The 15,555-nt window shown below is 33.3% G+C and overlaps 1 protein-coding gene across 1 annotated transcript; it reads left to right on the top strand.

The window, feature by feature from the left end:
* The first annotated feature begins 7,671 nt into the window (after window positions 1-7,671).
* On the top strand, window positions 7,672-8,386 carry LOC124834767 (large ribosomal subunit protein eL38z/eL38y-like). Its single transcript, XM_047309558.2, has 3 exons — window positions 7,672-7,790; window positions 7,896-8,079; window positions 8,169-8,386. The coding sequence occupies exons 1-3, from the start codon at window positions 7,698-7,700 to the stop codon at window positions 8,189-8,191; spliced, it is 300 nt and encodes a 99-aa protein (XP_047165514.1). The 5' UTR covers window positions 7,672-7,697; the 3' UTR covers window positions 8,192-8,386.
* The last annotated feature ends 7,169 nt before the right edge of the window (window positions 8,387-15,555 follow it).

Genomic DNA, 15,555 nt, shown 5'->3' with positions numbered 1-15,555 from the left:
TATGATCTTCATAGTAATTCAATTTTGTAGAAATATTCTTTCTTTAAATGCAATCCTCAGCTGATTGATATGTGTTTCAGTTATGTAATGTCGAGGGACGGTCGTCCTGTCCTAGCTTGCTCCGTATCCGATCGGTGTTTGACCTGCAGAAGACACTCTGACACTCAAGTCAAGTCATATTTAGTTTTCAAGAAGGTCTTAATGAATTGAATTATGTTCAAAACTATCTTTACCTCCATATCAAACCTATATTTATAAAATTTATAATAATCAAACCTATTAATTTATCATTATTGACCGTTAATGTACCAGCTAATTGTCCATTAATGACCGTTAAATTATTCATTAGTCTTTAACTACCTTTAACGGTTGTCCGATCGTACCCTATCGATTGAAAGTTCATTTAATCGTGTGCACCATATTGTACACAGGCCCCAAGTCCCGAACAATTGACGAATTTTATTATTTTTCAATATTTTGACATATTTCGTATGTAACATGTATTCTTAAATCTTCAAGTCACTTTTTCTATAAACATACCTTTAATTACATTTTTCTTTCTTGCAACCAGAAATAATAGAAATGATTGATTGGGTTGATCCTCATGTTCATGATGAAGGTGATGTTGCAAGAGAAATGGTGGAGGGTGAGGTTGTTGGTGATGGTGAAGTTCAAAGAGAAATGATGGAGGGTGAGGTTGTTGGTGATAGTGAAGTTCAAAGAGAAATAGTGGAGGGTGAGGTTGTTGGTGATGGTGAAGTTCAAAGAGAAATGGTGGAGGGTCGGGTTGTTGGTGATGGTCAAGTTGAAAGAGAAATGGTGGAGGGTCAGGTTGTTGGTGATGGTCAAGTTGAAAGAGAAATGGTGGAAGGTGAGGTTGTTGGTCATGGGGAAGTTGAAAGAGAAATGGGATATTGTGAGGGTAAAGACCAAGGTCATGATGTACAGGATGCTGAGGTCCATGATGTAGAGGTCCATGATGTACAAGATGCTGAGGTCCATGATGTAGAGGAGGCTGAGGTACATGAGGTACATGATTTTGAGCTTGAGGATTTAGGAGAGGATGATGATGTAGACGAGAGTGAGGATGAGGATGTACATGAGGCTAAGGATGTAGATGTAGATGATGCTGAAGAAGTAGATGAGAATGTTGATGAGGATGTTGAATGTGAGTATGTCAGTGAAGAAAGTCTAGTTAATGTCAGCATTCAGTGTGACATTGGGACTTGTAAAGGAAATGTGAGAGCAGAACCTTTCACTCTAGTAGGTGAGTGTTCATGGACAACTGATAATGATTCCATTGATGATGTTCGTGGCTTGTCTAACATTGAGTGGCTATCAGAGGAGTTGAATAGTGGACCAGATAGTGAGGACAATGATGATTCCATTAAGATCAGTTTTCCCACTTTTAGTATGCCTAAAAGTTTGGGAGATTATAAATGGGAAGTAGGAATCTATTTCGCTGAGAAAAAAGAATTCACAGATGCGATAAGGACTTATGCACTGAGTAATGGGAGAAATTTAAAATTTGTTAAGAATGACAAGAAGAGGGCTTTTGTAAAGTGTTTGGGTGGAAAAGGGAATTGCAAATGGTATGCGTATTGCTCCTACAGGTGTGGTGTGAAGGCATGGCAGCTAAGAAAAGTGATTGATCATCACAGCTGTAGTAGAGATTTCAATGTAAAGTTGATGACTTCAAAATGGTTGAGTGAAAGGATGGAAAAAACTATCAGAGAAAACCCTACTATGAAGGTAATGGATATTAGGGAGAAAGTGAGTAGGAATTGGAATGTAAGAATTTCTAGAAATATGGCTTTTAGGGCAAGAGCCATTGCAAAGGATACTTTTGAAGGGTCATTCAAGGAACAATTTAAAAGAATTTATGATTATGGTCATGAGCTCCTGAGGTTCAATAATAAAAATCAAAGTTGAAAATACTAATGGTGAAGTAATATTCAAGAGATTTTATGCATGCTTGAAGGCATGCAAGGATAGCTTCATTTGCTGTAGACCTATTATTGGGTTAGATGGATTCTTTTTGGAAGGCAAGTATGGAGGGGAGATACTAACAGCAGTGGGAAGAGATGGAAACAAACAAATTTTGCCCATAGCATATGTTGTTGTTGAGGTAGAAAACAAAGACTCCTAGACTTGGTTTTTGGACCTTCTGATTCAAGACCTTGGTGGAGAAGCTGTATGTGCATCATGCACATTTATTTCAGACCAACAAAAGTTCAGTCAAAACAATCTTAATTACACACTTTTAAATGGTTAACTACAAGTTATTTTACATATAACTCAACTGACTTAAATATTTTAAAATCTCAGGGTCTATTGCCAACTATTCAAGATCTTATACCTGGGCAAAACAAAGATTTTGTGTTAGGCATTTGTATTCAAACTTCAGAAAAAAATATCCTGGAAAAAACCTTAAACGTCTAATGTGGAGGGCAGCAACAATCACATATCCACAGCAATGGGAGGCTGAAATGAGGAATATTAAAGAGATCTGTAACATCCCAAAAATACAGTAAAACCATATAATAGAATTAATTACATTTAATGATAAACCAGTTCAGTTTTATACTAAACCAACGAAAGCTTCTGGCCGAACGGCCTTACATAGCTTGCCAAAAGTAAACTGTACAAGATTCAAGGGAAACATGACCGAACGGCTTACAAAAGTCAAATTACCGATAGGTCAAATTACAAAAAGAAAAGAAAGTGACCGAACGGTCACTTCATGCTAAACTACTAACTACAACCGAACGTCCTACTGTTCGGCCTTTACTTCAACGTCTACGAGGTTCGCGTCTTCCAAATTTTCTTCTTCCAGCGCCTCTTCAAGTAGCGCGCTTCCATCTGCTCACATCCACACGGACGATCATTGCAAAGACAAGACGGACGTACAACAAGACAACACAAGGAAACACAGGGTAAGCTTATGTAATTTAATTCCAGAAATAACATACGTTTTCATATGTAAGTACATTCAAATACATTCAAATAAACAATTCAATCAATTCCTGATACTAAACCGACTGTCCAGACTATATGAATATGTGTACCTACAGGCGTTCTCGCACCCGGGTGATGTAGGAACTGGGATACACTCAACAGCTGCCACCCGAGGTTAGCCCTATCCAAAGTACCCCTAAGGACTAGGACCTCCTGCCGTTCCCACACATGACCTACCCTCCTCTACGTGAGGACGAGTACTCACGGAACATCAGGATGAACTGCCAGCATTAGCGTAACCACAGTCATACTTTACCAATTCCAATATTCAATACATGAGTCGTTCCTCCCCGGAACGCTCGTTCAAAATCTACAACCGTTTAATAATCTCATATATTATTCATCCTTTATAATTTTTCACTTTATTATCATTTTCATCATCAGTTACAAGGACATTAAATAACGAACGTTCAGCCCTCTTCAGAACGAGGACGAACGATAAGAACGAGACCGATGATTCTCCTGTTCAGAACAGAATAAGACTAAGAGAGTTACTTTTGGATTTATGAAATTAGCCGAGTAAAATAGTGCAATATGTGACAAACAGTATTTACCACGTGAGTCAGTTGAATGAACTGACTCTCTTGAGTCAAACCAATACTTAAGGAATAAATCAAGTATGGAGGCCTTAGGCCGGATCCAATGCAAGAAGAATAATCAAGATGTTAAGGACTATATTTAGAATAATTCACATGCGGAAATCCAATGCCAATAAATGACCGAACATGGAAAAGGAAATATTACTGAAGTTGGACGAACGCTATTTTATCAAGATTGATTTTACATTAGTACGAGCGCTTGGTATAAGACCGAGCACTACTCAGTACGAGCGCTAGGTGTAAGACCGAGCACTACTAATCTTAAAGTACGAGGGTATATATATGTATTACTTTATTTCGGATGTCCAGATACAACTATGCTGGGCCGAACGCTCAAACTTGGTGTTTCCCATGAGGACGCTCGTTCTCGAATAGAATTCTCTCCAAATGAAAGAATTCCATTTTAAAACAGTTTACTAGAAAAACCGAACGGTAGAGGACCGTTCGATGACGAACGTACATTATCATAGTGAGAATATCATATTCAGATTTCCATTTATTTCCAATTCAAGTTTCAACACATCAGTTCATAACCTTATAAATTCACATCAAATATCAATTTACATACTTTATAGAATCCATATTAACAATTCATACTCCAAAATGATTACTCATATTCACATTCATATACTTCATACATATCAACCATCATCAGACATATCAACCAGCATGCATCATATTCATTCATTCAAACAACGGACGTTCATACAAAACAACTACATACAGATTAAATTAAATAAGCTCCCCTTACCTGGATTTGTGAAAGAACGTCCTACAGACTGCAACTTGGTTCGTCAACTACAACTTCTACCCTCACGATCACTTGACTCTTCCAACTAAACCGAACCACAAGAAAATCAAAAGTAACTTAGACTATACCCCTGCATGCAACCAGAACTTGGTCTTGCATGTAACAAAAGAACGCACGACTAAGAAGAGAAACTTACCAGCTCAAACTTGAAACTTGTTCGGTTTAAGAGGAAGCTTGGGACGCCGGGAATACTCCTACGGTGCCTGAACAGTGATCGGAGCAGAGAAAGGTGAGTTACAGTAGAGAGAAGGGGAATTTCTAGAGAGAAGAAGGAGGAAACGGAAAGTCAGAGTTTGGAAGGAGAAGGTGCGTGCAGAAGAGAATGGGCAGGGTTTTCAGAAAAATCATTTTCGTTACCCCACGTCCAAACGGTCGTGCACTCTCCTGTCGACACCTGCACTCCACTAACTGACTTCCGAATCTTCCATTCTTGACACCTGGCGTTAGTGCATCAGAGTTTGAGTGCGTTTTTAATGCATCTGAGCAGGGGTTTTGGGTGCATTTAATGAGATTAAACAGGTGGGGTTTTGGTGCATTTAATGAGACCTGACAAGATCAATTTAGAGGCTTTTAAATACTTGATTGTCATTCCACCTAGGTATGTATTCAGTCTTATCAATACTTTATATACTCACATTTGACATTTAAATAGATGACAACTTATATTGACTGAAATTTACTTCTCCTAGGTTTTGGTCTAGATCAAGATTCACCCCTACATCACAATGTGACACTCTTGTGAACAACATGTGTGAAGACTTTTATAGTGTGCTAGTTCATACTAGGTCTAAGCCAATTATTAGCATGTTAGAAGACATTAGGGTTTACATTATGAAGAGATGGACTACCAACAGGACAAAGATGACATCATATGAAGGTTCTATCTGCCCTAAGGTTCTGAGCAAATTTCAAAAGGAGTCATGGTTAACCAGATATTAGTTACCAAGGTAACTTTAATCAATAAATTAAAGTCTGTTTCCATTGATGATGACTATTTTGTTGCTAACTGTGTTATCAATTTCTATTCATCACAGGTGGTCAAGAGAAAAATTGTTTGAAGTCGAACACATTTCACAATTTTAGGAGTAATTTGTGGTCAATGTTGACAAGATGGACTACACATGTAGAAAATGGACAATTATTGGCATTCCTTGCGCTCATGCCATTACTACAATGAAATTCTTGAATATAAATGTAGAAGACTACATTCGCCAGTGGTTTAGGAAGTCTACTTATGAAGAGACCTACAACACAATCATTTATCCTATCAATGGTCAACATGTCTGAGAAATTACATCATATTCAGATGTATTACCGCCAAAGCAGAGGACGATGCCAAGAAGACCCAAGAAAAAATAAAGACTAGAAAGAATGATAGTGAATTAAGAAAAGGTGGGAACATAAAAAAATGTGGCCTTTGCAAAGAACTAGGACACAACAAAAATCTTGTCCACAAAGACCTCCACCAATACAAGTTTGTACAGCCCAATGTACTCAACAAACAGATGTTCCTATTACTCAGGAATCTACTATGCTTCCTACTGCCCAATGTACTGAAGCAACAGAAGTCACAATACCTCCACCAACACATGTTCCAATTACTCAAGAATCAACTATGCTTGTATCTGATGAATGAACTCATCTTTAATTTGTAGCAAATGTTAGCTCTTTCATTTTCAAGACACTCTTTTAAATATGATGTAATGTTCAAGGAACAATGTTTTATCAGCAGTCTGTAGTTGATGTATTTTGATCATGTAAGACAATGTTCTTATGAGCTTCCTTTTGGTTATAACAGAATTTTTTATGTTCATTATTGACCATTGCTTATCCTTTATGTATTTTTATAATGTAAGACAACGTTCTTATCAGCTTTCTTTTGGTTATAAGAGAATGTTTTATGTTCATTATTCATCATTTACATTTATTGATCATTCTTGTATCATGTTCAAACTTATATTGCACTTGAATGAGCATTATAATCAAAGAAATTAAATCACAAAGTATTAACCAGTAATCACTCACCTTTATAAATAAAACACACATTAAAATTAGAAATACGAAATTACAATTTGTAAACTTGTTCTAACAAATCAACCAAGTTTCATCAACATCACTATTACAATTACATTAAAAACACATACAACGAAGACCATCCCCAATAACACCTTCAGCCACTTTTCCAGCTTCACAACACTTTTCTCTATAAAACCAATTTTCATCTTTCTAGCATCACCGTTGTCCATCGTCATCACACCCACTTCTTCATTTCTTGCACTTCCACTCCTTTCTTCTACATTCAACCCATTTCCTTCATTTGCATCTTCACTGCACCACTGAAAGAAGTTGCGACCAAAGAAATCTTCACTCCCACCCTATTCAACAATAACACACACTCCCTCGTCAAAAACCCAAAAAATTAAACAAACATTTATGCTTATATTAAACTGACCTTGAAGTTAGGGCAACCCCATAATTTTTTGCCCTTGTTTTAGGGGTTTTCGTAACGTGGAACACTGCATTGAAACCACAGAAGCAAGTGGATTTTACACCCTCTTAACACTACTGTGTTCAAAGTCCGAACTCAAACATTTGCAGGACGATGATGAACGAGACATTTCCGCAGCTGCACAGTGCTTCGAGAACCTCTTCTTCCCCAAGACGAACACCACGATAAAACACTTTGGATGTGAGGGGATCCCTTTAAATGTTAGGGCTACGAAGGAAATGCAATATTTTTAATCCACATCACCCATTCAATTAAATGCACAATGTCACGCCATTAAAAAAAATTACACATCAGCTCAACTAAACACCATCTGGGACAACTTAACGGATAGGGTAAAATTAGCTCATTTTTACAAATATTATGACCAAATTGAGACAGTTTCAAATATGAGAACCCAACTGAGATTTCCATACAAATATGAGGACCATTCGAGGGTTTAAACCTATATTTAATATTATGTAATTAAAAATAGTCACATTCTTAATTACGTAAGTAAAAGTATCCCACTTTATGTAATTCTAAAATGTGTAAATTAAAATTATATGTAATTTATAATCTAAATATTTTAAAATTATTTAATTTAGAAAATATATCCGGAAACATTTTTTATGCTGTGTGGAGTCATTTTTATTTCCCGTAGGTTTCATTAAAAAAATGGATTATCACATTTGGGCCATTATTACTGTGGTAGAATGGTTTGGGCTTAGGGTCCAGTCCAAACCCGATACCCGATTCATACTCTAGGGTTTAAGTAAGTGGAATGAATAGCGACCCCGACCTCTACTTATTGAAGAGGCGCCCAAATAACTGTGTTTCTTCGCCGGTCGCCACTCGCAAGACGCAAGTCACAATGGTAATCGCAATTTCGTTTTCTTGTTCTCTGCTTTGTAGAATGTTCATTCGTGTGGAATCCGATCAATAATGTTGTTTGTGTTGTTGACCTGGCGTGACATTACAGCCTAAGCAGATCCACGAGATAAAGGATTTCCTTCTGACGGCGCGGAGGAAGGATGCGAGGTCGGTGAAAATCAAGAGGAGCAGGGATGTGGTTAAGTTCAAGGTTCGATGCTCCAAGTATTTGTACACGCTTTGCGTCTTTGACCCTGAGAAAGCCGATAAATTGAAGCAATCTCTTCCTCCTGGTTAGTTAAACACAATCGATTACAATGCTTTTTTAATTCAATATTTAGGAGTTATGATCGTGAATGCCAAAGTTATACGCATTTTTCAGGTTTGAGTGTTCAAGACCTGTAAAGGTGCTCACGCAGCAGCATTAATCTCCCTTTTTGTTTCTTCATGTTATGGATTTCTAGCTTCGTTTTATGTTCTGGTAATTGTTGCGAGTACTTGGTTGCTTTAATTTTGCTGTGAAATGTGGAATTTTGGTATTTTCAGTTCAATTCAATTGAATTACCCGTAAATTAAATCTGCGGTTTATATTGTTTATTATTCCCTGGACTGTTCTTAGCTTTTTGCTTACATTGAGTGAAGGATGTTATTTCTCTACTCACCATTTCTTTGGCTTAAAGAATCATACTAATTTTGCATTATAATAACATTTCTTAACAAGGAAAATTGAGTAACTTCACTTGTTGCCATTGTGTGGTATTAGACAGTCTTTGTTTGCTTATATTGATTAAGGGCAATTTGTATAATGGTTTCTTAGATTGATAGTTGTTTGCTATGAAATGGTAGTACAATCAGGCTGGCTTTTTAGTTCTCTTAAGTTTGAAATGGTAGAGACGTGCATATTTGATTTTACTTTTTACAATAGATAATTAATTTTAATAGTTTCCAAGAGGCATTTAAGATAATATTTACTTTCAATAGAACTAAAATTATAGAATGGTATTGTACACATTTTTGCGGTTCAAACTAAAGTCATGGTTGATGGGTTGATCCGGTCAATCGGAGTTTGAACCACTAAATTGGCATCACGACCCATACATTATAGAATTTGATAAGGTTAGTTTAAGAAAAAAAACAGTTCTAATATAGCAGGGGGACTTCAAGTGAGTACCCTGGATTCCATAATATAATATAGCAAGCATTGTTGAAGCGGTACATAATATTTTTTTAACTGACTAAATTACATTTTTTGAACAAATTACAATTATTTTCTCGGACTGTACATACTTTTTTATTTTCAAACAAGCCTGAATGAAATCATACAAAGGTTGAGATATTGGACAAAATCTCAAGTACTGGAAGACCTGGATATACCAGGCCTGAATGAAATCTTAGTAGCTCAAGAGTGTTTTGGATTGCAGAATACGAAGTTTATAATTGATGTTACTTATTATACAAAATCTAAAATATTATTCTCAGTTTAGTTAAAATTTTAAGTCTCATAATATTTTAATATATTTTTAAGATTTGTTTTGTGTCTAAATTTTTTATGTTTTGTATGAGTTATTGTGTCTATTTTGCTATTGAATGGTCATAACTTCTTCTGGAGACATATGTCAATAAATAAAACTTTTTTAAAAAAAAATCTAAAAATAAGAAAAGGAATGAAATAACTATTTTTTGAAAAGGATTAAAAAATATTACCTCTTACTTTTTATATAGACATTCCACTCCACCCATCATCTTCATCATCACTCATTTTCAAGATCCTTTCCATAAAGTTTTATCTCACCTTTTTTCTATCATACCCATCATCTTCAAATTCTATTAATTCTTTGGTGCACCCCTATTTTACCTTGCCACCACTCTTTTCAGTTTTTGGGTTATCTGATCTTGGGCTATTTTTGGTTGTTTTATTTAACATGTCTGTTAATTCCGCACCTCTCGACACCGTTATTATCTTTTTGGATCACAGTTTACTGCAGCATGCACGTTCATTCCTCTAACTCCTTTTCCCCTTTGTTTTATTTTTGGACTTTTACATTCTCCACCCGCGTATTTACTCATACACTTTCTGTCCTTTGTATTTCATTTTTGTCCTTGTTCCTAATTACACCCTATGTATTTTACATCCTTTTTTTTTAACTTTTTGGACCTTTTGTTTTACCTTTTTGGCATCTCACTTTTCACATACACCTATTTTTCTTATATATATATATATATATATATATATTCAAAAATATAAAACTTTTAGAAATAAAAAATATATTTCTTTTTTATGTTTGTACAATATCTTATTGTCTAATTCATTTTCAAATAACTAAAAATAACACCAAAGAAATTATATTTTTTTCAAAATCAAAGAAATCAAATCAACATTCAAACTATGTTTTTTTTAAGTACTATGTGAGTTATGGTTTTTTATTATGAATAGAAATATCTATTATAGATAGAGTTCAAATAATATTAAAAATAATTTCTAAATAGTTTTCTATAATTACGTAAATCATAATCTTTTAATATGAATGAAAATATGTGAGCTTAATATTTACCATTATGAATAAAATGTTTATTATTCTTATGGTTCTTACTTTCTGGTGGAAGTCAAGTTAGTTTCTGTTATCAAAAAAGTTTCCTCTTCAAATTACTAATCACAGGAGTCAATATGTGATATTTTACATTATTTTAAATGTTTTTTAACTTTTCTTTCACAATTTCTTTTAATTTTGTGTCAGGTTTCTTTGGTGACATGTGGTATTGCCAATTGATTTCAATTAAGTTTTTTTATGTCTTTTTAATTTAATTTAGTCTCTATTTTTCTTAAAATTAAGTAATATTGTCTCTCTTAAAAAATAACTTTTATTATTTGTATAAATGTTATATTGATATTTTTATTAAAAATAATTGTATATGATTAATCTATATTTTGTTAATCATGATTTTAACTACTAAATTTTAATATAAATATTAATATAATATTTATACAAATATTAAATTTAGTTTGAGAATCAAATTTATTATTTGTATAAATGATACTAATTAATTTATTCTTATGAAACAAATAGATTAACAAAACATGAATTAGTAATATAATATATTAAAAATGATTTTTAATAAAAATATCAATATAATATTAAAATAAATAATAAATTTTGTTTCAATTTAGAGAGGAACAATAATGTTCCATTTTGAGAAAAATTATGACTAAATTGAATTAGAGACATAGAGGGACTAAATTGAAATCAAGACAATTACGATACACATGACGCCATTTTCTTATTGATAGTGTTATGTATCACAAGGGACATGATATATTGTAACAAATTTTTTTATAAAAAAAAATTAAAAAGTATTAAAAAAATCACCTATTGATATGAGACATGTTAACGTTTCTAATAATTTTTTTTAAGAGGGCCTTATTGATGAATTTTTTTCAAAATTACCAACTTGACACATTCATATGAAAGTAAGGACCATGATTAAGCCTAAAAAAATATGTTAAAGGGAGACTAATCCTTATATGCTCCAAAATTTTAATTTTTTTCTGTATTATTTTAAAAATTATTTTTTTATTGTATAGAAAATCCTCCTTATTCTCCTTCATACACACACTTTATGCCTAAACATTAGTCAGATCCAGTACCTAGCTCTAAGTAGTATAGATGTAGAAGGGATTGTTTAGTTGTGCCATGACAAATGTACTTCTCCCGTTGTCATTGTGAGAACCCTAGCTAGAACCTGTTCACTTCATTAATATTCTCACATCTTGTTCCCAACAATTGTGCAAAATGTTGTGAAATGTGTCATAACTGAAGCCTTGATCCTTAGATATTAGAGAATCATCATTGTGAGATAATGTATTATGCCATAGATTTTAAGTGTCAAACTTTTGTTAAGACAAAAAAGAAAGACTATAACATCATTTACCCTTCATCTTCTCTTGTACATATCATTAAATGTATCTCATTCTTTATCAACACTTCATGTTAATGAACGTCTCTTAAGTGCATGCATGCATTATATCTCATTTAGGTTTGTTAGTCAATTGCATATTATGTATGGTGTTTCTTCAATTACATTCATATTAGCATATATCATGGGAATAAGTGACTATGAGACACAAATATGCACTATATTCACATTTTGTCTTCATTCATGGTACCATATATAGTTTCAAATGCATAACGTTCAATCTTATGTCGTTTCACATAATACATATCACGTTTCAATATGCATAATTCAATCGTAACATCTTAAATCATCATCCCACCTTACATAATGCATAACATGCTTCCATAATGCATAACATGCTTCCATATGATATCTTAAGATATTATATGTAATTAGATATTATTGTTAGATAATAATTATTGTTGAGATTATTAATAGGGGGAGCACAGGATTAGCTGAACTCACAATCTCATTGATATCTGTGTTTTTAATGATGACAACACAGTTAATAAAAACACATGTGTATGTACTATGTTACATGTTACATGCTTATATGCTTACTATGTTATATTTGTATAAGCATAACTGTGAACATATTGTGTTGATTATTGCATACTAATATGTTGGAAATTTTATCTGTGTATGTAATGAGTTTTCGGAAATGAAAAATCACAAGCATCAAGCTTCAACTGTCTGAACTTTTTAACTGTAGCAAAACAATAAGTTTTAAGTCGATTACATTGGTGGTTAAATCGATTAAAACTCGTGTGTTTGCACAAACTATTTTCAAGTGTGTTGTGATGAATTTTGAGAAGAAAAGTTTTCAAAAATATGTTAAGTGTTACTACTTGATCGATTGCATGCATCTTGTATTTGACTAAGTTTGTTATAGATTTGAAAACTGTTTCAAAGCTTGACATAACTGTCACAACGGTCATATTTTTAAATATGTTGACCAAGCATTTATTGCAAATCGATTACATTAATTGTGCTTTCAATTAATGCATTTGACTGTTGTTAATCTGTTATAAGTGTGAAATGCATTCGACTAGATTAATAGTGTAATCGATTAAAACGCGTCTGATTTGTCTTATACTATATATAGACACATGATTTGATTTCTATAAGAAGAATTGATGTTTACACTTTCATATCTTTTCAGTGTGCTTTTTGAAATCTTACAGAAGAGAGAAAAGCTTCAAGAATCAAGAATTACCGTGGTGATAAAGTGTTGAGGATTTCTTGTGAAGCGAGATTGTGATTGGAAACGTCTGATCGTTCTGCACAAGAAGGTGCTTTCTACGTGATCAGGAAAAGCTTTGGCAAACGTTGAGAGTTGCTGGTATTCCCTGTGGTGTATACAGGAAGAAGAATGTGGTTCTTGACTTTGAGGGGGATCTCAAAGGGGTTGACAGCAGGAGAGGATTGTTCTTGCTGCTTGTCTGTTTTGTGTATTGCCTATACTTAGATTAGTGAGTTAGAGAGGTGATTTACATTTTGACGTGAGGTCGCTGTAAAGCCCTTGTTGTAAAAACTCAGATCTATATAGTGCATTGGCTTCTATCTCGGGTTGAGTGGAAGGACACTGGATGTAGGCAGATTGACCGAACCAATATAAACTGCAGTGTTTGAATTTTCTTATCCCTTCTCTCTACATTAAGTCGATTATACTGTCATTGCATTCAAATGCACTAATTGTTTCATTGCATACAAATTTACTTGCGATTCAAGAAAAGTTTAAAGACTTCCTATTTTGCAAAAAAGATTTTATAAGCAATCATTTTTACACATCACCAATTAACCCCCGCCCCCCTCTTGGTGTGAGAAACAAAACACTTCTGTTTTAACAATTATAATAATAAAAATAATTTATTGATAGACTTATCAAAATCAATTAGAATAAAGGTATTATGAAAGAATATATTAGGTTTAATCCTTTTGGATGTCCCTATTTTTGCGCAATATTCTCAAATAGATACTCGCATATTATTTGATCTCAATCAGGTCCCTATTTTTGTAAAATTGACTCAATTGAAACCTTGTCGTTAATTGGACTAAACGACATTACAATTTATGTGTGCTGGCTTACTGACTGTGCAATTTTTGATGATGTGGCACAGTGGTCGTCTTAGATGGATAAAAGCTTCCTGACGCACCGCTAAACGACTCATAAGTCAAAGCGTCAAAAAAGAGTTATGCTAAACAAATAAGTTATTTGTACCAAAGGATATTCAGTTAAAATCTCAAGAAGCAAAAGGGTGTCAAGACAATGTCTCTAACCAAACCTTCAATAAGCATAAAAAAGATTAAGAAAGAAAATATATATGCTAAACACTCAAGCCCTTAAAGGCAATATTCCAAAAAAATGTTTATATCAGCCTAAACGATACCATAAGCTAAAATCTCTACTTCGTCCAATAGTGAAGTTCCAACTCAACTCTTTGTATCATAGAAAAACTTTATTGATAAACGCTACCTCAACGGTAGAAATTTGAAAAAACACTTTGTTGTTCTGAACAAGCATTAAATGTCATTAAATGCTTAATGATAAAAAAACAACAAAAGTAAAAAGAGATAAAACATATCTACTACATGTACAATCTAATCTACTACTTTATTTGAAATATATCAGAAGTGGATGTTAGAGACAAAAGAGACATTCACGAAATGTTCTCTTCATAAGAAGAAGTGTCTGAAAGAAAGTACAACTTCAAGCAAAGTACTGAAAAAGCATGCCTGCTCTGACAAGTTGACTTTAACCAACGACTACTTTGGATAAAAAAAAGACACAAGATTCAAGGCCAAGAACTCAGCCTAACCGATATCTTTTTAAGAGCCTTTAAATAAAAGATTACAAAGAAATAATCAAGAGGATAACATAGGAAAAATCTTATAACGAAAACATTCATCCTACGAAAAGTGTTTAAAAGAGAAACACAGAAAAACTCAAGAAAAAGAAAATATCTGAGCAAGAGAAAAAGAAGAACAATCAAGAAACACTCTCGAGCTTCATTATAATTTTTGCTTACTATTGTAAGAAGAAAGAAAAAGAGAAACACCCAGTGAGTCTCTAGACTATATTGTACTATACACATATCCTCTCTACGAGAGTAATAGTTTAAACAACTTGTAAGCAATCGTTGTTTGCAATTCTTAAGAGAATTAAAACACTTGTTGTTTAAACTCCAAGGAGTTGAGGAAATCTAGGCAACATATCAGAGGATACCAGGATTGTCTAATGTAAGATCCTTGAAAATATTTGTATGTTAAAATGTAAGATCCATGAAAAAAAAAATATTTATAATAGTAAATTTTAACATTTTATTAGTAATAATAATTTTAATGGATAGAAAAATGTAAATTTTTGGATATAAAGTTATAGTAATTTTAGAGGGAGAACTTCAAATTTTTGATAACTTATTTAGGATTTTTTTAGAAATGTGAATAGTGAATAGTAAATAGTAAATAGTAAATAGTGAATAGTGAATGGTTAAAAAAAAATATTAAAATAAATTATGGAAGAGAACACTCCACGTAGAATTAATCATTCAGAGATAAGAATGGTGAATAAAAAAATAATTTTTGAATAGTAAAAATGAATAGTAAAAGTGAATAGTAAAAATGAATAGTAAAAATGAATAGTAAAATTTTTGGCTATAAATAGCCAAGGGGGGGAGGCTGAAGATTTACACCAAAATTCTAGAGAAATTGTGAGAGAAGAGAGTTAGAGGAAATTCTAGTTAAAGAGGGGAAATTCTTGAAGTTTCCGGAGAACGGTTTGAGAAGAGGAAACTAAGTCTGGAATAGAGGTAAGGGAA

This window comes from Vigna umbellata, chromosome 1, assembly GCF_029865625.1.
Source record: "Vigna umbellata cultivar VRB3 chromosome 1, Vumbellata_1.0, whole genome shotgun sequence".
Lineage (NCBI taxonomy): Eukaryota > Viridiplantae > Streptophyta > Magnoliopsida > Fabales > Fabaceae > Vigna > Vigna umbellata.
Note: the sequence above shows the minus strand (reverse complement) of the source record. Positions and strands in the feature narration are given on the sequence as shown.